Source organism: Ostrea edulis, chromosome 5 (assembly GCF_947568905.1).
Source record: "Ostrea edulis chromosome 5, xbOstEdul1.1, whole genome shotgun sequence".
In the NCBI taxonomy this organism is placed as follows: Eukaryota; Metazoa; Mollusca; class Bivalvia; order Ostreida; family Ostreidae; genus Ostrea; species Ostrea edulis.
In genome coordinates, this window is record NC_079168.1 from 90,261,302 (window position 1) to 90,286,872 (window position 25,571).

At 33.2% G+C, this 25,571-nt stretch overlaps 1 protein-coding gene across 3 annotated transcripts in view; it reads right to left on the reverse strand.

The window, feature by feature from the left end:
• The window catches only part of LOC125650234 (stAR-related lipid transfer protein 5), a 31,803-nt gene extending 9,747 nt beyond the window's left edge, over positions 1-22,056 (reverse strand). The window contains exons 1-5 of one of the 3 annotated variants that reach the window (XR_008795679.1): positions 21,836-22,039; positions 20,247-20,296; positions 8,516-8,648; positions 3,285-3,402; positions 1,713-1,806 (exon numbers count right to left, since the gene is read on the reverse strand). Coding sequence is in view for 2 of the 3 variants with exons in the window: in XM_048878348.2 (XP_048734305.1) it covers positions 1,713-1,806; positions 3,285-3,402; positions 8,516-8,648; positions 20,247-20,296; positions 21,836-21,925 (485 nt within the window). In the remaining variant the exon portion in view is untranslated. Of the gene's footprint in view, positions 1-1,712; positions 1,807-3,284; positions 3,403-8,515; positions 8,649-20,246; positions 20,297-21,835 lie in introns of all 3 variants that reach the window. The other 2 variants (XM_048878348.2, XM_048878349.2) reach the window with 2 other exon arrangements.
• Positions 22,057-25,571: the final 3,515 nt, after the last annotated feature.

The window sequence follows — 25,571 nt, forward strand, 5'->3', positions numbered from 1 at the left end:
AAGATGCTTCATACCAAATTTGGAAAGAATTGGAATAGTAAAAGTGTAGTTATCAAGAGGAAGTTCAAAACATGTACAATGTTAAATGCACGACACCAGACGCAGACCAATAGCAATAAGTCACCAGTGTAACTCAGGTGACATAACAGACATTGAGCGCAGGCTTGGAAAACTTATATTTACAATATAGATGTATATTTTCAATACCCATACATGATAGGAAAATTCTTTTTGTTGAAAGTTGCACTCTATAAAGAACAAAAGACCCATAGGCCTCAATGGCCAACTGAGTATTACTTAAAAGTATCAAGCTACGGAATGTAGAAAAAAATCTTGTTCTGAATATCTAATCTAAATTCTAATACATGTATTTGACAAAAATATAAAACAAGACTTGTTCTGAAAACTTAAATGCCCTTGAAAGTGTCTAAAAGATTCAAAACTCGGGCGTTGCGAAATTCACAATTTTGGTACATGTATATCCTCTTCTGCTGAATATGCATTCAATTTTTAAACTGAATGAAGTCTTTCAATTGATAAAGACAATAATCACTATCATAATTTTGGCTCCACCCCGAAACCAAACCCTTAATCTCTAGGATCATGAAATATACAATTTTGGGAAAGGACTATCTTCTCCTAAACACCTTTTTACTTTCAATTTAGTATCAATAGCATTAAAGAAGATATATTTAAATGTTTTACACATCACTATATACATGTAAACCAAGTTTGGTCCACTGGTCAGAAGCTCTACCCCAGGTATTATGAAATTTACAATTTTGATAGAAACTCTCCTGTTTTACATCACCATGCATTTAGTTGTTCTTAAATATGTGCAGTTATAGAGATGTTTGAAAATTGGTCAATTTTTGGCAGTTTTTGCCCTGTACCTATAAAGCTTCAGTGTTGCAAGAGTCCTACAATTTCTGTCCCCCATGTCCCAAAGATGCTTCATACCAAATTTGAAAAGAATTGGAATGATGGTTATCAAGAAGAAGTTAAAAATGTTCAATTGTTGTCACATTTAATCACTGACCATACATGGCCCCATGCACCCTAATACCAAAAACCTACCCCTGGGATCACGAAATGACAATTTTTGAAAATTTGTTAATTCTTGGCAGTTTTTGCCCAACCTTAAGACTTCAGGGGTGCAGGAGTCCTGAAGTTTACAATTGATGTCCCCCTTGTCCCAAAGATGCTTCATGCCAAATTTGAAAAGAATTGTAATAGTAATTATCAAGAAGTTAAAAATGTTCAATTATTAACGCACGAAGGAAGACACGCAGGCCAATTCCAATAGATGACCTAAAACCGTTCACAAAAATGGGCATATTGATTGAGTAAATATCACTAAAATTGAGAAATTGAGTCAATTTAGATGCTTTGTATCGTTTTAGATACCATGTTCTTCAAATGACTGTAAATATCATAGACAAACTATGTGAAACTGTATTGGACATGATGTCTGTTATGAATCATTCAAGTTTTACAAGGGCCAGAAAAGCTATTATCATAATCATACATAGTCCTTTGTCTAATTCAGTGTATTAATGCTGATACATGATTGTACAATATATTCAATGACTGTAAGCTTGAAGGTGAAAAAAGAATGGAAATAAAAGGATGTTATGTACAGAGTGAGGTATTAGTCTAGACAAGCCATTCCTATAGGCGCATGGCATGCTGGGTACAGTCATGTGACTTACTCTGGGTATTTGACACAGATCATGCCACATGACCAGTTCCAACCTCGCACATGATCTTTGGCTTCTGGACATTCAGGATATTCAATACTGATTGCTGAAATCAAACCAATCTATTATGTTTGAAGCAAGATGATAATAATGTTTTTTTGCTGAATGCTTTAGTTTGGATTTCTTGCAAGACAAAAGCTCCATTACATTTGATTGTTGAATTTCTTATAAATTGAATAATACATACCCTTTTCCATATCATGCCCCATGTCACCCTGAAGACCCATAACATCAGTCTGAGTGCTTAATGTATTGGTCAAAAGTTGATATGGAGCATGATATGGAAAATGGTATATTATATGATATTTGTTACACACTTTCATACAGTAAAAACATACTAGAAATACACAGAAACAAACATCATTTATACCAAGATTATATCAATATTGTATTTTACAAAATTATTTGTTTGAACCTTTAAAAAAAAATAAAAATTGAAATGTCCAAATATAATCTGTTCTGCCAAAGAGAAGGGAAAACACTTAACCTGCATGACCTTGAAGTGTTCAGCATGGGGTATAACACCTAACCTGCATGACCTTGAAGTGTTCAGCATGGGGTATATGCATGCTATTGTGAGTGCGGTCAATGTATCATAACATCCCTCATTTCAATGGGGAAATGCAATTGTAAATCTATTTTTATTCTAATAGTTTGTATTTAGCAATTATACACTTTTTTCTGGTTCTTTTTCAGATTTCAAAAGAATGATTCCTATCTGATAATTTTATATGTAAACATAAAGGTTACATTGGTAATGGGCTATTTTCAGCTTTTTATCTCCAATAATGGCTTACAGCTAGGACTTTAAAGTCCCCATTTAGAAATTCTATCAGTTGAGATTAGGATGTTTATAATCATATTTACATCCACTAAAGATAAAATGATAGTGTAGCATCCATTTAATGACATGCTCAAAGGTGTGTATACCCAGAAGTTATGGGTGTTCTCTCACAGTGTGAAATATTTCTAAATAATCAATTTCACATCCTCTGCTACGTACTGAAAAAATCAGTCTTTTTTTTTTTTTTACACTATAGCTTAACAACTTTCAGTATTCTGTAGTAGCTTTGTCCACTTCTTCAATGTTTGAGTACCGGGTAAGTAAAATAGACATTGATTATGGATCTTACTAAACTGTCAAAGACCATAGCCATCAATTAAAAAGAAACCCAACTTCAATGGTGATTCAGTAACTGAAATTTGTTTTGGGTATAGATGCTGTAAATCTACTACAAAAAACCTGATCTATTATTTGACTAAAATGGTATTTTGTATTCAATCAAGTACAGTGTGCTCTAAACACTTTCAGAGTCAGTTTATACTGGCTTATGAAATGAGCTGACCATGCATGTAAATCTTATATTCTTAAAATTGCAGATATCATTATGTAAAGAAAAAGGCAACAGTGAAAAGATACTTTGAAGATAGGACTAGTATTAGGTTACAACTGGCAAGACAGTAGTACATGTGTAGTGTACACTTCTATACAGTAGAGTATATGGTTTATATTTTATACTTTACCATTTGTTGAAAAGGATTCTTCTGTTTCACGTACAAGAATAACATCCACAAAGTCACGGGGCGAGATCAGACCAAGCATGGCACTAGCAGTGCAAGCTCGATTTATTCTTAAATCAGGCTGAAAACAAAGACAAAAATATCATTGCTTCTAGGAGCAAACTTAATATACATGTAGCAACATGTGTTATTTAGATTAGCTTCCTCAGATAGATCCCAAGCAAAAACTTCAATAACACTTACTTCATTGTTATACTCTTGTTTTGGTGTGTGTGTGTGTGTGTGTGATTTTTTTTTTTTTTTTTGGTTTTACTAGTAAATATTACTTTTTAATCACAGCGTTCATGTCAAATTTCTTTCATGCAACATTTGAATTGGCAAAAATAATTACAAGATACAAGCTGTGCATGTATCATTAAATTTTCAAGTAAAAGTTTGTCTCTAGACATACATGCACAGTGAAATCAATCAGTCTGTTATCTGACACTATTGTTTCCACAATTGTTGCATAATTTGCTTTTAATCTAAACGTATACAGAAGATGACCTTTAGCAATGTTATACACTAATTTCGTTAAACACTAGTTTTGTGGGAAAGTAATTAGTATATGACCCAATCTATTAAAAAATATCACTTTAATATTTCTTATGTTACCTATATTAATCCGATTATATAGTTACTTATGAAGCAGGCAACCATCAAAAGTCTGCTATATTTTCCAAAGTGTCTGAGTGGTGTGTATAATGACTCTGTGCATAGATGATGCTAATATATCATACAATAAAAAATACCACTGCTCTACATAAGTGACTATTTTACAGAAATTATGTTAATTTGTATGCATGTTCTTTAAAAACAATCTACATGATTGTGTTTCTTACTCTTAATCATGATGTCTAAAATGCCTTTATTAAGATGACAGCATGAACAGTTTGTCATACTAAAAATCTTCCACATTTAATAAGTACATGTATTAAACAACTTAAACATGCACTCGCGTTGAAAAAACTGAAGATTGCTCTTCAACATCTTGCACCAGCATGTTATATGCAACATGCATATTACATAATATTAAATTGTTGAAAACAAGATAATTAATGCACCTGAACAGTTCATAATTAATGCACCTGAACAGTTCACTGAGTATCACAGAGATCACAAAACAAGAATTATATAGCCTGATACAAATACTTCTGACATACCTTCTCTATTGACATTATTGCACTTCCTGTTAGCTTGTCCCGGCCTATACATTCAATACCTTACTATTTTCACATAGTGCACACGGTTCATACTTAATATGAATGTGTTCTGTCACTATTTCTATTGTGTAACTACTTTTTGTCTTCCTTAAAACTTTTCACAAATAAAAATATAAGTGCAGGCTTAAAATTCAAGGATTCGAACCCTGGGTAGCATATGCTAGCTAAGTGAACGAGCCATCTATCATGTCACTGCAGCTCTTCTACATTTGGATATAATAAAATCATACATATATATCCTAAAGTTTATCACTAACAAATATAAAGCATTATAGAGAAAACTTGTCCAGATATTTTAATTAACACCTAACTTATCATCCATTTTTCATGATATGCTCCAGTAGAATAACAGACTAATCAATACTGTATTTGAAATATCCACATCACTCAACACTGAAAGTGAATAACAAGAAATCACCCATTGTTCCATTGAAATGTAAACTTATTGATGTACATTTTGAAAAAATATGGAGAGTCAGCAAAGTGTTGTGATTACTGTACATATATATGTACAGTGAGTAGTCAGGATTAAATTCAGCTTTAGGTTAAAATGACCTTCTGGCTCATGCTCCATAGGTCAAACCCTGACTACTATACCGACATATAGCTAGTACATGCAAATCATAACATTGATTGATTGTATATTGCTTAACATTCCTCTCAAGAATATTTCACTCAATACATATGGAGACCTCACCATTACTGGTGAAGGGCTACAAATTTAGGCCTATATATGCTTGGCGCTTACGGACATCGAGCAGTGAGGGTTCTTTAGAGTGCTACAGCTACTGTGTGACATGGGGCATCCGTTTTTAAGATCATCTCCGAGGACCCGTGACATTCACATCTGATGCCGAGCGTTTGGCGATGGAATTGTCACTACTTGTTTTAATGATTTAGGTCTGTCCTGACTGGGATTTGAACCCCTAACTTCCACATGTGGGGCAAACACTCTATCTCTAGACCACAACGGCAGTGCAAATCATAACACTATTACATGCAGTGTATATAAATACATGTAGTTCATGGTCATGACACACTGTTTGGTCATAATCGATCTTTGAATTGAGTATGAGCTTCTACTATCCCTCCACTAAAAAGTTTATATAACCCAGATATATGTATGTTTGAACTTTTTGTCTTACCAGTGACCTTGGCTAAATAACTTTGGTTCAGGCCTGGGTCATACATGTAACACTATTTGGTCATAAGAAATGTCTGAGTACAGTATAAGCATCTAATGTGCAAAGCGTGAAATTCTAATATCTCCATGCAAAGTTGGATGGAAGAAAAGATGGACACAGACATACAGAGCAATTCTTCCAACTCAGAGGTTCTCGATAGGCTTTTAAAATGACCCTATCCAATGTCTGCCTTTTCTTGATTATCCCCCATGGAAGGGTAGATGATACTTCAATACTCGAATCCCCTTCACCTAGGGATACTCTAGCTGTGCCAAGTTTTATAGTTTTATTGAAATTGGCCCAGAGGTTCAGAGAAGATGAAATCAGCAAAAGTTTATGATGACATCGACAACATGACAAACAACAGACATTTGAAGTTCACTTGAGCCTTTGGCTCAGGTGAGCTAAAAAGATTTTCAAAGACAGTTCCAAATTTTTATGTTTTGGTCCCGCCCTTTAGTCTCCTGGGAGGTTTATTGATTGATTGTATCTTGTTTAACGTCCCTCTCGAGAACCTTCCACTCATATGGAGACATCACCAATACCTGTGAAGGGCTTCAAATTTAAGCTTATGTTCGGGGCTTACAGCCGTTGAGCTGTGAGGGTTCTTTAGCATGCCACACTACTGTGACACAGGGCATCTGTTTATAAGGTCATCTCCGAGGACTCGTGACATTCACACCTGATGTCAAGCATTTGGCGATGGAACTGTCACTACTTGTTTTAACGACTTAGGTCTGTCGCAGTCAGGATTCGAACCCCAACCTTCCGCATGCAGGGCGAACACTCTAACCTCTAGACCAATGCAGCTGTCCCTCTTGGGGGGTAATGACTACAAAATTTTAATTCTTTGTTCCCATATCCTAATAATTTTATGTGCTAATAATTTTGAAATTGATAAAAAAAAATAGACCTGCAGTAAATGTTCCAAATGTTATCAGTGCATGATCACGAACAAAATCACGTCACAAAAGCTTACGCTGCACTACATTGTAGGTCTGTAATGGCATGATCCATCAGTGTAAAAAAAATGGGGAGTTTTTGCACAAAAGGCTCTAATCCACAAAATGTACTCTTCCTGGCAAAAGTGTTAAATTTAGATCAATTATTTTGTTCATTTCCCTTTGTCAGGAAAGCTATATAAACCTAGACTCGATCTTCTCTTGGTAATTCTTCCCAGAAATCAATGGAACATGACTCATAACATTGGTCTGAAAAACTAGCACATTTTAAAATTAATGTAGTTGTTATTCTATTTCCTGATAAGAAGTCCTAATTTCTAACGTCATACTACTCGCAGCAAAATTAAGGACATCCTATTCTAACACCCACACTAATGTGGTGAAATTATCTTAAAAAAATCAATGAATTCTGATCATTTGGACCGTAAATGTCAAATAAAACAGAATACAGGAACTACCAGGCACTAAAATTTATGACAAAAACGTCTATTGACATTTCATTATATCCACAAATCAATTTTCTTGACAGTCAAGATGCAATGCAGGTCCAAACAAATGTGACTCCTGCTGTGTCCTTAGGGACATCTAAATCATACGATCCAAACAAATTTAAACCCAATACAGATATAAATATAATAAATTACTTATTCATTGTTTACATTACTTATTCTTTGTTTAAATTTTACATGTCTTAGATGCAAATACAACATACAAATAAACCTTCATCTTTGAAATTGCCACACATTTTTTTCATTCTTTATGATTATTTTTCTTTATATTTAATCAAGAATAAAAGTTGTGTCACAATATATTCTCCTACCTTGAAAAACACTCATAAATCTCCATAAGTTCTAACAATAGTTTGCACCCTTTATGTCAAGAATTAAACCATAAAATGTGTATTTCATACTCAGAATATGTGACTACTGAATACAGTAAAACTCTGATATAGCGAATTTCTGCGGACACTCTGTAAAAATTCGCTATAAGCGTAATTCGCTATACGTTTATAGCGAATTCATAATTAAAATATAACGAATTCGTTAAAAAACCAATTTGTTCTATATGTATATCAGTTGCATAAGAAAGCAGCAATCGATATACTTGAGTTTGTATTGTCTCTAAGAAAAATTAAGCCTATGTATTTTCGAGAAGAAATATTTTTGTACAAGATATATACACACTGATTTATATATGATAATTTATCTTTAGGGATTGTTAAGTCACGCAAGAACATGTCGAAAAAAAAAATATCTACAAAATTATGTGCAATACATACAAACAGTCTATTGCAGTTTTCATTTACTTGTTGCACAAGTAAGCGAGTGTACGATATAATAAATGCAATCAAACTTCAAATTTAATTAACGAGAATAGTAAACAATACCGACAATATATTTGCTAAATGTATGTGTAAGTATTGTTTTGCGTTAACAAACGCTTTTGAAAAAATACAAAAGGAAATTTTGTAATAAGCGATTGTTAAAATTCACGAGTTTAAAATGAAAAAAATAATTCGTTATAAAAGGTGATTTTTATGTTCATTTTTAATTCTAGGGGAATAGGAATTTACTTCGTTATATCCGTAAATTCGCTATATCCGTGTTTGTTATAAATGCAGATTTTTATATAGAATTTATAAAGAATTAAAATATTTGCCGGGGAAATTGATTTCACTTCGCTATAGCCGTAAGTTCGCTATATCCGTGTTCGCTATATTCGAGTTTTACTGTATACAAGTAAATATTATACTACATCATTTAATTACAAATACATGACTTACATCATTTTGTTATCGACACTATTTACAATTAATCAACACATACTTTTTCTATCCACTTGAGAATTTCAATTTTCTTCATGTTGGTGTCCCATTTAGCTCTGGGACCATCAGGCAAGGGCTCCACATAATCGAACACAGTTTTTGGCGGGCAATTGTAAATGGCTTCACCTTTATACCTACAATGGATTAAAATACATATTTATGATATACACCATGAAAATATGTCCATTGCATGTTTTATTTTAAATATTGAGTGGCTTTGTGAACATTTGTTTGCTTTAAATCATTATGCTCCATGTTGTGACAGTTAGATTGAATGCATTCTATGTGTTGGGTCTCTTTGTACATATGTAATTTCTGATGATTTAATGCTGATAGAAAAGTCATTGGCAAATATCTGCAGCATATGATATAACTTTAAAGGATATATCTGTAGAAAAGTGAATTTAATTTACACACACACATTTTCTGTGATGTATATAACTACATTTATATCCAACTGACATCATCTTTGACTCAAGATTCATGTACAAAAATAAATTTGAACTGAAACTAATGCATCAATATTCAAGATGATTCTTCTGTCTGCTGGAAACATTGGGATATAGGCCAATCATTAAAAGAAGCATATGCAGTTAATTTCTGCATTGCAGGATCTTGTATAAATAACTGCTAGAAACATGATTTTAATTGAAGTAAATTGTATATCATCATCTTTAAAATGTGCACTCAAAAAGCCCCTGCAATGCCAATTTTCAGCCCCTTGACTTGTTCTTGCCTGTATTATAGGAGTGAAAATTTAAAAAAAAATTTATATACTACTGCATGAAATAAGTTACTAAATGTTCAAACAATGTACATGTAGTACTCAATCATATATTTACATTTCCAATATTTTTGCCCTTGATATTTTACAAATTGTAATGAAAGCACGCATTTAAACAGTAAAATACTTTCTCTGTTGTTTCATTGGGTAATTTGATGGAGGTAGAAAGCATTGCAGAAAAAATTTCATAACCCATATTTTTTTCTGCGATGATTGCTACCTTCATCACGTGATGAAACAACGAAGAAAGACATTTTGTTTATATTTATATGTATTCTTTAACAAGATGTGTTTGTGAAACACAAATGCCTCCGATAATGGCCAATTCAAAAGATGGCCAAGGTCACAAGAACAAATATCTTGGTACCCATGGAAAGATCTTGTCACAAGAAATGCTCATGTACAATATGAAAGTGCTAATATTTACCATTTAGAAGTTATGACCAATGTAAAAAAAAAATTAAAAAGTAGGTCAAATGTCAAGGTCAAAGGGTTTAGTACCAACGGAAAGGTTTTGTCACAAGGAACACTCATGTGAAATATCAAAGCTCTACCACTTAATGTTCAAAAGTTATAAGCAAGGTTAAAATTTTCAAAAAGTAGATCAAACTCCAAGGTCAAGGTCACAGGGTAAAAAAATGTTGGTACCCACGGAAATTTAGTCTTGTCACAAGGAATATTCATGTGAAATATCAAAGCTCTACCACTTACTATTCAAAAGTTATTAGCAAGGTTAAAGTTTTCAAAAAGTAGGTCAAACTCCAAGGTCAAGGTCACAGGGTCAAAAATGTTGGTACCCACAGAAAGGTCTTGTCACAAGGAACACTCATGTGAAATATCAAAGCTCTATCACTTACTGTTAAAAGTTATTAGCAAGCTTAGGTTAAAGTTTCAGACGGAATGATGGAATGACAGACAGGACAAAAACAATATGCCCCCCCCCCCCCCCCCCCCCCCCCTCTTCGATCTCGGGGGCATAAAAATATAAACTAATTAAGATCTAAAATATCATATGGTTGACCCATTTGTTACATTAAATTGTACAGCCAATGCACCCTTTGACCTTGATGACAAATCCATATTTGGTGATGATTTTGCAGACAGGTGGTACTAGAAAACCAGATTGAACTAGTTTGCAATTGCATGACGAAAGCCATATCAATTTCAAAAGAAATATAAGAGAAAAGATTCAGTGCAAGAATGTAATTAATATTTCCTCATGAAAATTCTGCAAAGCAATATGCACGTGTATGGATTTCGTAAATATTAGTAGCACATATTTTAACAACTGGGAATTCTAAAAGATCGACTGAAACAAAAGTACAACTTGAATATAAGAAATAAATTTCATGTCTGAAAATTCATGAGGGTAAATTTGCTGGCATACTTTTCATGACCCTCTAATGCACTTCAAGAAATATGCCAGAGTGAAGAATCACAATTCATACCCTCACATATTTTCAAAAATGAAATTTATTTCTTAATTGAAATCAATTTTAAAAACTAACTTCTTATTCTTGATGCTCTGCAGCTAATCTAAGTCCTGATATACTTAAACTGGAATACATCGCAGTCATATGCTAGCAATTAACAGGATTGAGTTGTCAGATTAAGACAACATACATGTATAGCTCGTCAGAAAATGTTATTCTATACTTATGGTATCCCCCTTACTTCAAAGACATCTCCATGTTTATACGTTAAAGTTTCTGAAAAATAGCTAGGTCAAAGTCCAGTCATTATAATTAAAGGTCAAAAGTCTTGGAAATGCCTGGGCTGCATTCAAGATCATAGTTGCTAGCTCAGTAAGGGGCTATATTAGGTATGGTTGCTGATTTGTGGCATCTTATACTTTATTGTCTTTTTGTTAATTCAAGGTAAAAAAGCAATAAAATGATAATTTGTGACTTCTCATCCCGAAATATTTATGAAAGGACAACGTTTAACAAAATGATAATATTAGCTACTTTTCGAATTTGCCTCAGCATAATGAAAAGATGACAAATTAATTGCAAAATGGCACAAATCAGCCACTATACCTAGCCCCTAACAAATCAGCCACTATACCTAGGGCCAAAATAAAAATATTGTTTGTTTCCCCTCGCCCGACCGAGTCTGAAAATTCACACCGACCCATAAATTTTTATTACGCCATTCTGGTGAAGTTTTTTTTTTTTTAATTTTAAGAAAATTTCAAGGTCGTTTCTGTTGCAGATCAGTATTTTATAATGACGAAAATTTTCTATATCTTCTTTGGTTTCGATCCAAAATTAAAAATTAATAATACGAATACAGGAGGTGCTCTGGTCCGAAATCTAGAAATTTTGCCGCCTCCCGCTGGAGGCGGCATTCTCTGGCTGATTTCAAATACTTACAAGCCAAATTCAATTTTAAGCTCATAACTAATCAATAAAACGATTCTTCTTGTACTTACTAATATCGATTTTATGGGTTCTTTCATCACACAAACAGTCTCTTGAAAACATTTTATCAAACTGTCGAGCTTTGTTTTGAGTCACAAGACTCGTTTGCTCAAATGACAGTGAAAATTCGGTTGACTACAATTGTTGGCGTCTGTTTAATATCGAATTTTGGATTGATATTTTCTTTTAATCGATATTAATAAGTACAAGAATCATGATTGTTTTATTGATTAATTACAAGTGAGTTTAACATTGAATTCGGCTCACAATTCGGAATAGTGATCTGCAAGATCGAGATGGAGAAATGTTGTCTATACGAGAAGCGAGGAAACAAGAGAATTCGGGGCATCCAGTGTCCAAGTTGTGTTCTTCAGTAGGGGAAAGTGTTGATATTTTGGACGGATGCGATATTTTTGACAGTCAATCAAAAGCATTCTCAATTTAACTTATTTCTGAACTAATGCTATATTTACAAACTGGAAAACACCTAATTATATGCACATGTGTAACTCAGCTCTGATTGGTTGATGTCAGCATCCATTTTGTTTGATCGGCAAAATCAAGTCCCGTTGAAACGTTTTCTGGTAAACTAGATCTACTGATATCATTAAAAAATATAATCAAAATCACTATCATATATAAATTAAGATAATCTGCAAAAAACAAAAGCATAAAATGTCAGTGAACCATAAATAAAAGACAGCAACCGAGTTTACCAATTTTATAACACCATGTGTCCAAAACTAACACCATTGTCCATAGTTGCAACATTCTCCCTAACTTTATTTAAGTGTTAGTATGTGGCATAAATAGCAGAGAAAATTCTGATGAAACCCAATGTTTGTCAAATCAACCAATATGTATACATGTAGTCCAATGCCTAAGTTTAGTGGTTAGATAATGAGCATTTCCAAAATACATGAAGTACTGTCCGAAATATCGACACCTTCCCTAATTGCAAAATGTGGAAATCAAAGCAGAATCTACGCGAGAACTGACTATACGAGTTTGATGAGGAAACATGGATGATGTGCTTCACGACGTTTGGTATCGGGCATTGTTAATGGTTATGGGAATTTCATAATAAATAAAATTCTGCTAGCTTAAAAAAAACTTTTTACCTACCTACCGACCTTCCTCTGAAATTTAGGGTCGGGAGAGGGGAAACAAACACATTTTTAAATGTGGCCTAGCCCCTATGATCTGCAGCCCTATAGTCATGAGGCATCTATATGTGAATTATATAGGCCAAATTTCCACCATGGTTTGAAAAATAGCATTAAAGGACACAAGTCAAAAGTCATGTACCTAACAAAAGAAAGTCCTGGTTATGAGGCATCCATCTATATGTGAAATATCATTAAGCCCTATCCCCCTTGGTTCAAAAGATATTGGCAATCTAAAGGTAGTTTAAATTCCCTCTAAAATGTGATGCTGACTACCAGAGTCACAATAATAGCTCTCTGGAATATTCGTTCGGCAAGTTCCAGTGAAAACCCAGAACTATCGAGTATCAAGCGTTCATGAGCTTGTACAGTACAACATTGCTCTATTTGTTTCAATCAAATACTGCCAGGTACACTAGTTCATTCTTTAAAAGTCTCATATCATTGCCAAACTTGGTCCACTTCCCCATTTTCACACAGAACTTGTGGTATCACAGTGTTATTAAGTTCAAGTACATAGACATTTCATGGACTATCAAAGACCCTTTCATTTCAACATTTAATTGTGTCAGGAAAGGAAAGGAATTTGTTTTTCATTAATGATTTTAACTGCACATTCACACAAACAAGCATTTGTGCACAACAAAAAACTTCTTTATCTTATGATATAAATATACCCTACAAGGAGAATGATATATATAAAGTCTTGTAAATAATATATACATACACAAAATGTACATATATGAAATAATATATACATACACAAAATGTACATATATGAAATAAAGAAAGAAACAGGAAAACATTTAGTAAATTAGCTGAATTAATATTTTAAATGAAACCGCTAATTTAAAGCATATATTACTCAACACTTTCCGGTTTCTTTCTATATTTTTTATATGTAATTTAACAATCAATGTGAATCTTATATATATATATATATATATATATTGACTGAAACGATACGCCCCCTTCACGATACGATACATATATATTGCAATATATACTTATGCCACGATTCAATACTTTCAATACAATACAATTTACAGAAGAAACCAATAATAACAATTGAAGAAAAATTTAATTATCAAGATACATGTACAAAATCATAATTTTAAAAGCAAAACTGCCAGACAGTGAGATGCCTGTTCGCTGTAGTTTAAACTAGCAGATTTAGTTTAAATTTAGTATTATTTTCTTCAACCTCAAGACAAACAACAATTTGAACATTATTTAAGGCTATTTTATCCCTCATGCAGGTTATGGAAATAATATGTACTGGCCGAGACTGATTTTACTGAACCTGTTTGTAATAAACGTATCGAACCGAAAATTGAGGCAATGAATCGAATATTGAATCGAGCGTTTAAATTGAACAGTATCGATATTTCGGTGAATCGTTTCAGCCCTAATATATATATATATATATATATATACAACGATGACTATAAGTACACAAGATCCACATTCGCTTCAGAGAAGAGCCGAACTACCCGGCGAAAGCGCTAAGTGTATAATTAATTAAATGTGGATCGTGTGTACTTGCATTTATATAGTCATCGTTGGATATATTTTTTCTACTTATTACCTATACCATGTGTGTATATATATATATATATATATATATATATATATATATATATAAAATTCAGTGTTAAATCTAGGATCTAGAGAGGGCACACATATCATATGTTCAAAAGGGCACTTTTTGTCACGGCAAGACAATTTCGGGACACTTTCATTGTATCATATACTATAATCATTTACCCTCTTTAAAAGTTGATACTTTTAATATGATGATTTTAAACTTTTGAATCAACCTTGTGAAATAAAGAACAATTGTTTATATATATATTAACAAATATTCTTAAAAAAATTTATAGAGAAAAAAGGACATGGTGCAATTAAAAAGGGCATGGCGCCTGAGCCAAAAAGGGCATAGTGCAACGTACGCCATGCTAGTTTGCTTTAGATTTAACACTAATGATTTAAAAGAATGTATAATCCCAAAATGATCACATAATAATCAACGATCAGTTCCTTTTAGTACTTCCGCCTTATATGGCTCTATATATATTCAATTATTAACATTCAAGACAATCTGCCTGAAAAGCCATAAGGTGAAAGTACTATCAGGAACTGATCATAATTATTATTTGATCATTTTAGATTATATATATATATATAATCTAAACTATTCTAAGCAAATTAACATCCAATCATTGATTAAAATACAATTTATGAAAAATATATATAGACATAGATGTATATGCAGCCATAAAAAGTACTGGGGTACGTAACCTGTCCAGGTAAAGACAGTGTGAGAAAAAGATTTTACTTCAATAATAATATCTTAACATTATATAACACAAAATCTATACCTATTACATGGTGCATATTTCATTTTACAAGTGATAAGCTTGACAACATTGATTAACTGGCTTCAAAAACTGAATGCTGTGTCACCCAGTACAAACTTAATGCACTGAATGACACCAGGCCTTGGTCATATTCAGACAGTACTAACACCTCAAGTGACCATCAACATTATTTATGTCTGACCTCAGCACAGCCAGCCACTTAGGGACATTTATATGCAAGTCTCAATGAACTACAGGCCCCAAACAAATCAACAGCAGGGGTCAAAAGATATGATTATCTGAATGGTTTGTTGTCTGTCAGTTGATCTAAAACAGTGACATTTGATACAGCCACCATGCTGTTCATCCACACTCCAATAACTGTCAAGTTTCAGTAAACAAGATGAATCACATAGTATACCTATATACATACAACCTTCTTTAAGGTAAACTTCAGATCTGAAATGCTAAAATAAAATCATATTACATGCTTTTGGTGATTCTAGAGTAGTATATAACCACAAATCTATGAGACTTTGTGAGGAATGCAGACTCTGTCATTCACAGGGTTTCAAGTGCAAGCAAGGCTTAAGGTTTGTGTACAGGTCATAGCACTCTAAATATTTGTGAAATGTCTTGAATGAGATATCAAATTTTGCAGATTGAGATATATTCTGGTTAAAGTGACTAGGAACAGAGTTATTTGTACTAATATAAAGGTTTAGAGGTCCTCAAAACATAAATTTGTTAATTATTTATAGCACTTTTGCAACAATCTAAAATACATGTATCAGATTTTGAATAGTTTGATTTGTGTTGCATATATAGCCAGACAGCTGACCCAATATATGCAAGTGACATGGAGATAATGTATTGAACGGTAGTAACCATGCACAGACTTAAAGACTTGCAGTCCTTCGGAAGTTTGTGCTTTCAGTTGTTCACAAAGAGGACATGTATCTATGCTTTACAGGCATAAACTGCAATATGCTTCTGGAGTGTATAATGAACATTGCAGGGGATGCATGATCAGAATGATTCAACACAGGAAGTTTCCAATTAAGCAAGTCCATTGAGCAAATTCCTTAAACCTACACCTGTATGCCATGCGAAATTCTCATAACTGACCTGGGAAAATGAAAGTAATGTAATTTATAAATGGTAAAAAAGAAATAATTTCAACAAGTCAAATATGAATCAAACCAAGGGAATTTTCTTTTGTAACCAGGATATGCCCTGTCTATAGTATGAAAAATTGAGCATTTCAACTGGCACAACATGATATTCTTTAACGACAAGATTTTAAATTTAAATTTTTAATTATAAATTACAAGTGTGTGATTTACTGATTCTAAGTAAGGGGCAAGATCAAAAGTTAAATGTCTGACAAAAAACTAAATTCACATAAAGTTTTCATTAAGATCCTTACCCCCTTGAAACTAAATAGGATGAATGTTGATTCAAATTGATCATCAAGAACAAGTACTAACCAAGCTCTACACCTTTTCTATCTGCATGCATTTAAAAAGTTAATTTAATTGTTTCACAAAAAAGTCATGTAGTCAATGTCAGACAAAAGAAACTTGTAGACTCCTCCTTTCCCCCAACCATTTGAATTTAGATTTTTAATCTGACAATGATCTTTCAATCTCATCCTTAAAAGCACTGTGTCCTTGGTTTGATTCCTGTGTGCCTGCCATAATATAATTTCTGTTTCTGTATAATGGGATTGACAATTAAGTTCTCTATGAAGTGCTCTTTTTCTATTAACATTTGCAATATAGACAGGCAGACTCATCATTGAGTATGCTACATAGCACTACATATAGTTATAGTGTTTTAGGAGACAGATTTCCCCCTGTAAGTTGTTTGAGTACTTTTGTGTGTATTGTGGGTACTTTATATGCCTAGTTTATGGTAATTACATGAGGATATTCCATGTAAGGAAAATTATTATTCAAATACATTTACAATTAATGTACATATTCAATGTCAAGTACAAGCATATCAATATAAGAAATGAAGAAAGTCAGAAAGAAACATAGATATCCCATTAGATATAGGAATGAAGAAAAATATTGAACCTATAGTATTTTTAAATATTCTGTATCAAATTTCTCTAGCATTTTTGGACAAATGGCATTGTAGTTTTGTAGATGAGTACATGAACCCAATTACACCAACAGTATTGGTGTTACTGTTATATGGTATTGCCAGCACAGTGCTCTCTCTCTCTCTCTCTCTCTCTCTCTCTCTCTCTCATGATAAATCTAAATAAAGTTATCACGAAAACATGAGGGAATGTAATTTCCTACTAAGTAAAATGTAGCCCTGAAAAGAAGAAAATCTGCTGGTTCTGAAACATTTAGCAATGATAGAGATCACTGTGTGGAACACATACTTGAACACCTGGCTGTTTCTTTTTATGTTGTGTTTGTGGTTTTGATATCATAAGTTTCAGCCTAATCTACGTCTTGTCTGTCTTTAGGCTGATGGTTTTAAACAAGAGATTAATTGTTTTAAACACCTCTGCATTACATTGGGTGAGATTTGAATCTAGAAATTTGCCTAACATTATTGCTGAATTTTACTGTTCTCAGTAAAGTCAGAATAACTGTGGATGTTAATTACATTAAGTTCAGTGAATATCTTGTGTTTTTGTGGGTACAACACAGCTCTGGTAATCTACAATTATGTAATGATTTGCTAACTGTATATAATGAATATGAATGGATGATAAAGAACTGTTCGAAAGATATTTGACCTGATTGGAAAAATTCAGTTGGGTCCAGAAGAAGTTCTCCCTATATACAGCATAAAATTAAAATTGTCCACTCAGGCACTGTGTCTCCCAACCCTTTCATAACACAGTTTTTAAGATGAAGGAATCCATCATATATTCATATGTGATTAAAATTCAATTAACCTAGAATATCATCAATATTTACTTCCTAGTTAACCTATTGAAGCGACTTGATGGTACGAGCATTCTCTTCATGACTGGAGGGTCATCAGTTCCAGCCATACCTTGGCTAGTGTCAAATCAAAGACATACAAATAGGGCCAAGAGTAACAAGATGTGTTTGTGAAACACAAATGCCCCCGATAATGGCCAATTCCAAAGATCAGGCCAAGGTCACAAGGGCAAATATCTTGGTACCAGTAAAAAGATCTTGTCAAAAGAAATGATCATGTATAATGTGAAAACTCTAATATTTACCATTTAGAAGTTATGACTAATGTAAAAAAAAAAATTTAAAAGTAAGTTAAATGTCAAGGTCAAAAGGTTTAATACCAACGGAAAGGTCTTGTCACAAGGAATTTTAACACTCATGTGAAATATCAAAGCTCTATCACTTACTGTTCAAAAGTTATTAGCAAGGTTAAAGTTTTCAAAAAGTAGGTCAAACTCCAAGGTCAAGGGGTCAAAAATGTTGGTACCCACGGAAAGGTCTTGTCACAAGGAATACTCATGTGAAATATCAAAGCTCTATCACTTACTGTTCAAAAGTTATTAGCAAGGTTAAAGTTTCAGACAGAATGACAGAAAGGACAAAAACAATATCATCCCCCCCCCCCCCTCCCCGATCGTCGATCTCGGGGGCATAAAAATATTTTTGTTTGATGTACTCCGACCCACATTTTTTAAAGGTGGGGCGGTAGGTAGGTTGTTGGGTTGTTTTTTTTTTTAAAGAATGTCATGAATTTTTTTTTTATATTTTCTTTTAAAATAAGGAGAATTTTCTATTTTTCAAGGGAAACAACCAAAAAAAAAAATGAAATTTTAAATTGCTGAAGAAAATGATCAGGTAGGAGCAAATTTGATGGGTCGGTCGGAGTACGTACATCAAACAAATCCATTTTTATTTTTGGCCTATAGGCACTGACTGCTCACACAGCAAATTTAATGCTGAGCATTAGAACTTTCAGATGATATGTTAATTACTGCTCAGCATTTAGAAGACTTTCAGATGATATATTAATAATTGAGGTCCTGTGTCGTGACAGGCATGATAAAGAATCCTCACTGCTACAGCCCTGAACACCTACATTGTAGCTTACATAGGTGTGACGCTTCACCTACAGCTGACGACGTCTCATTGTAAGTTGAATAATCTCAAAAGGAGGTTAAAACAAATGAACAAAACAAACTGTTATGGTGAATGAAATTTGCCTTATCATCAAAACAATTAAGATTTGAAAATACATGAGGGTATGAACTGTGATACTTTGTGATGGCATACTTTCTGATTTGCTTGTTTGCTTGTTAGCCCTTCATTAAAAGTATTCTGGTGTAGATTATTGCAGTTCATAACCTCATGTATTTTCAAAATCAAAATTAATTTCTCGTATATTTACATTCTACAATCAGACCCACTATATTAATCAAGAATCATCCATGCATCACAACTGCAACACATTAAGGAAAAAATGGCTAGCGATCATTACAATTTTTTTTTAGATACATAAAAGGCAAAAACATTGAAAATGTGAAAACATAAAGTGAATGGGTCCATATGTTACAATTTACATTTAGTGTTGCAGCATATTGGTTAATTTAGCTGATAATGTTTGTAATACGAGTTTAATTAAAAATGCCCTGCAGTCAGTAAAGTCTGTTCATTTTCATCACCTGATTACAAACTTCCTAGGAATGCAAGATGCAAGTGTATAGCTGTGTGTAAACTTCAATTTGTCAGTGCCAGTTCATCACATCTGTCAAATTAAAATTGACAGGAGCACAAAACATCAAGAACAGACTTGCACAAGTAATCAGGTATTTTCTCTGTGTTTCACCTAAATAACATTACAGGATTGATGCATTTCATTGTGAAGATTTTATCTTTCCAATGAGAATAAGTGCACTGCAAATAATGGTATACTAAATCACTTACCAATGACCACCTGCAAAGGCTGCCATAAAGTGAACTTTACTGAGGTGCATATGTATACACACATACATGTAAAATGAAGAAAAGCTAATGAAATTAGTACTTACAAGTGGCCAGAAAATTCCTCTGACTGTATATATGAAATTTCAAAATTTTTCTGCAAAGAAAATCATATAGCTGTGTACATAACACACATATATAATATCAAGGGATATTTCTAAAAGTGAAAACTGCAATAGATCTATCATCTTCCCAAGTCAAGGGTTTCTGATCCGCTCCTCTCCTCAGAACGTTTGTGAGGAGAGGAGCGGATCAGAAACCCTCGACTTGGGAAGAACGTTTGTGGGGAGAGGATCGGATCAGAAACCCTCGACTTGGGAAGAACGTTTGTGAGGAGAGGAGCGGATCAGAAACCCTCGACTTGGGAAAAACGTTTGTGAGGAGCGGATCAGAAACCCTCGACTTGGGAAAAACGTTTGTGAGGAGAGGATCGAATCAGAAACCCTCGACTTGGGAAGATGTAGATCTATCAACTATGTACGAAACTAAGGCACATGTAGAAGTAAGTAGTAGATGTAATCTACCTAAACTGGGTCTGTGATCACAGGATCCTTCCAAATAGAAAATAGGCAAATATTTGGCAATCGATCCATAGTCTAGAGATTCCAAATTTTGATACAATATAAGTAAGATGAAAACATATGCATTTCTTAAATGATCACCTACTGTAAAATTCAGAAAAATAGAGATAATTTTTCTACACTATACATTTCATGTACATTGATAGGGTGAGGAAAGAATGTATACCGAGTGAGATCTTACCTTTAGAAAATAAGTTTTTATCTTAAACAAAAACCTGGGTGACTGTACATGTGTTCCTAGTGTGAACAAAAAATACTGTCATGTTAACATTTCCTAATCTAAAGTGACCAGGACCCTATCCCAAAATCTGTAGTGACAGGCTAACAGCCCTGATGTAATTTGCATGGGTATTCAGTAATCAGATTTAATAAGATGCAACAAAATCAGGATCATCAGTTTGCCCTATTAACTCCTAGGATAATGAATATTTTAAGCAATTAGTCTTGCTTCAGTGCCAAGGACACTTAAATATGAATGCTATAAAAATATAATTACATGTTCAGCATGGTACAGTGTTTATCAAAACCCATGAAGCAAAATGACAACTTGTATAAATGATGAATTTGATTGCTAAATATGTATGGCTTCAAAATTTCTTTATAATCTTATGTAAATAGTACATATGTACATTTTAGACCTATACTTGCCCCAGATAGGACTACTAGACAAACAGTTGTATCCATTCAAATGATGTCAGAACATATTGTTTTAGCCACAATGGTACTAAATGTTAAAAAAAAAAAAAATTACATGTATTCAAAATAGTAAAACGTCATGCATGATCATGATTCATCCTCTTGTAAATAAGTCTATATAAATTAATCGCTTGCTATTTGAAAGAGAGGGGAAAAAAACCCACCTAATTAGGCCTAATTAGTACACGTGTCCACAAGCAAGGCCTATGTAAGCGTGTTTCTTTTCCCTCAAATGAAACTAATAAAGAATTACTAATGTTCTCAAATCTTTTTAAAATTCAATAATTCGAGCGAATTTCGTTCTTTAGTAGCTACAATAATAGCCTGAAGTAACGAAGGTTCACGTGCAGGGAACTCACCGATTTCTTTGTTGACGTCCACCCCTCCACTTGTTTGTAATATTTTTGTAATCTTTCAGCTACCTCCTCCGCCTTCTTTCGTAAATCCATCGTCACTATTTTAACGCCAGCAACCACTCGTGTCGGCTTCTCGATTGTAAATGCCGTTCATTCATTCATACTTTCTTTTTTAAGCACAACACACCCAAACAAACCACGATTGGTCATGTGACTTTAGGTCTAAGAATAGATTGTGTAATGAGGCGGGAAATATTCAAACGTGATATCAAATTAAATAACAATACAACATTAGCTCTATTCAAAGGAATTATTTATCGACTAGACATGCAGATATCATAATATCATACTATGTACTGGAAAGTTAACTAAAAGCATCAAGTTAGCTGAATTTCCGTTCCATCAATCAAATTTGTAGAATAGGCTGGTGTTTTATTTCTAATGATAAGCCTGAAAATTTATCGCAGTTTGCCTGCATTTCATTATCTGAAAACCATTGTACTAAATAAAAGCCATTTGATTCCAAAAAACTTGTTTTGTACACCTGAAATAAATATGAACTTGCATGTGACCGAGTTTAGGCCTATAATGTCCACGTCGGTAATTTCTTTGTACAAATCACAATTTGAGGCAAGATAAAAGATATCAAGTACATATAATATAGATATCATTTAGATAACAAACTGCTTTCTTTGGTTTGTTAGAAGGGATGAAGGTCGTAAACATTGCAGACAAAATGCATAACACACAGTAACTGTTATGCATTTTTTTCCTGGCAATGTTTGCGACCTTCACCTCACTTATTTTAACAAACAAAAGAAAGACATTTTATCGTCTATATTTTTCTGCATTTTGAAATTATGTGAAGAAACTACAAACAATTCTGCATTTTATGATAATATATCCTTAAAAATGAGCCACAAATAACATTGCAATAAGTTTTGTTTTTGTTTTTTCAAAAAAGGCGTTTTCAATTAAATATGATTTAAAAAATCATGACTCGCTTATGGCCAGATTTGGTTTGAACGTATTTTATTGTATATAATATATACAAAAAGGATCCGAGGCAAGTTGAAATTTGAAAGACCGCCGCTGTGGTCTGGAGGTAGAGCGTTCGCCCCGCATGCAAAAGGTCGGGGTTCAAATCCCGGCAGCGACAAAACAGGTAGTGACAGTTCCATTGCCAAACGCTCGGCGTCAGCTTTGTATTTCCATTCTCCATGAATGCTGATTTACTTGCTTGTTTTTTCTATCAACCAAAATCAGAGACCCGCATGTTTTGTGCCTTACGAACTATCAAAGTACAATGACTCGGACTCATTGTGACGTCACAATAAAATTCGTTTACCTTGACGTTAAATTTATGGAAATGCACGAGGCTGCATGTCAATCTCTACCCAGAGTTGTCGTTCCTTGCTCTCACTTACAGTGAGTAAATGAGTGTAAGGAACTATAACTCTGGGTAGAGTATGTTGTTGTCTGCGTCATTCGGAATACTCGGGTTTGTTCATTTAACTGGACACGAAAGGGAAAAAACACGAGATATCCGAATGGGTGAACACGAAGTTTTGTAAACTTCCGCCAGAGTTCGTTTGCTTACAAACCAAAGCCTTATGGTGCGCCAAATTAACATAAACTCAAATAAGTGAAGATATCTTCAATTATTTGAAGATATCATCAATTCAATTATTGCTCTCTTTAATTGAATTAATGCGCGCATTAAATCAATTATTGCTCTCATCAAATGAATTAATGCGCGCTTCAATTCAATTATTGCTCTCATCAATTGAATTAATGCGCGCATCAATTGAATTAATGAGAGCAATAATTGATTTAATGATATCTCTTCAATTTAATTGATGAGCGCATTAATTCAATTAATGAGAGCAATAATAGATTTGATGTGCGCATTAATTCAATTATTGATCTCTTCAATTCATTTGGTGAGAGCATCAAACAATTCAATTAAAGATATCATTAATTCAATTGTGGATATGTTGAATTGAAGATATCTTTAATTATATAGTTGCTCTCTCTAAAAGAATTATTGCTCTCTTCAAATGAATTAAAAATATCTTTAATTCAATTGAAGAGAGCAATAATTGAATTAATGCGCGCATTAAATCAATTTTTGCTCTCATCAAATGAATTAATGCGCGCATCAATTCAATTAATGCTCTCATCAATTGATTTAATGCGCGCATTATATCAATTATTGCTCTCTTCAATTGAATTGTAGCGCGCATCAATTCAATTGTTGATATCATTAATTCATTTGAAGAGATCACTAATTCAATTAAAGCGCGCATCAATTCAACTGAAGAATTAATGCTATCATCAATTCAATTAATGCGCGCAATAATTCAGAATTGAATATATCATTAATTATTTGAAGAGATCTTTAATTCAATTGTTGCGCGCATCAAATAAATTGATGATATCTTCAAATAATTGAAGATATCTTCAATTATTTGAGTTTATGTTAATTTGGCGCTCCATAAAGCCTCGGGTTTCACAGCTTTTTTGCAACCCTCGGGTGGAATCACCTTATATTTCATGGTTACTCATAAGAGAGTCTTATAATCCCTCCTCTCAGACTCTCACACAACATGCATACAAATAAACTAAAATATAAAGACAAAGTTTATTCCGCGAACTATAAAAAATGGAATTATCTCCCTCTGAACAATGTGAAGTCTCAGCCTCTACTTATCATAAATGATTGGAACTGACAAACGTAACCTATTGTCAAGTGATGTAATCTTCAACAAATTGAAAGCGAACACTTCTCCTGCAGAAGTAGATTAAGTTATGATATAGAATATTATACGACCAGTTTCGTGTTAAGAAAAATACTGTACTTTTTTTTTTTTTTTTTTTTTTTTTTTTTTGGTATTGTTTTTAATTTCAAAATATTGAACGACTAAACGAGATTAATATCTCTACCGATAACAAATTTTAAATGTCATGTAAGGTCCGTTATTGATACCGTCAGAAGGACCAGCAACAAGGTCTTACATAATCTATGCCATTGTCATAGAAAGGATCTAAAAAGAAATATATATAGCAATTGGGAATATACATGAATATAGATATGAATCAATTACTTACAATCTGTTAAACCCACACGAGTCATGAATTTGATGGACTTCAGAAAAGATTAAACGTTGTACTTCATGTTTACGACACATTTCTCCAATATCAATACATCAATGATATTCAGGTCGTCAAATCTATTTGTTAGTCAAAATTATTATTTTGTGCATTCAAATGATTTTTACATCTGAAGAAAAATTCTGTTTTGTTTTGAAAGTTTTGGGATTCTACTGTGCAATATAATATATAAACGACGTTTCGTCTGCATATCATAATTTGATAAAAAGTTGTGTCTTAATTTAGTACAATATTTATAGCGCGTTTACATGATAAGGAATGCTGGAAAGGTTTCAGATCAACATTTTTACGAAATTCACTAAAAATGGTTGCATCTCTTGAGTCCCCTTTCGTTTGACAGTTAGCTTCTCCCCTTTTTGCCGACTTGTTAGAGCTTTAAGTACAATCCCTTGATATCAAAATTGTTGATCTGAGACGGTTATCGCTGCGTTTGATTGAACTTTTTCTATTTTCTTTTCGAATTACGGTGATTATTTGTACTTTATATAAGACTTATAATAAATGAAATAAGGTACATCGGTCAACTGATTGCAGATCTGAGGAATATATTAGTATCAAATCTAGT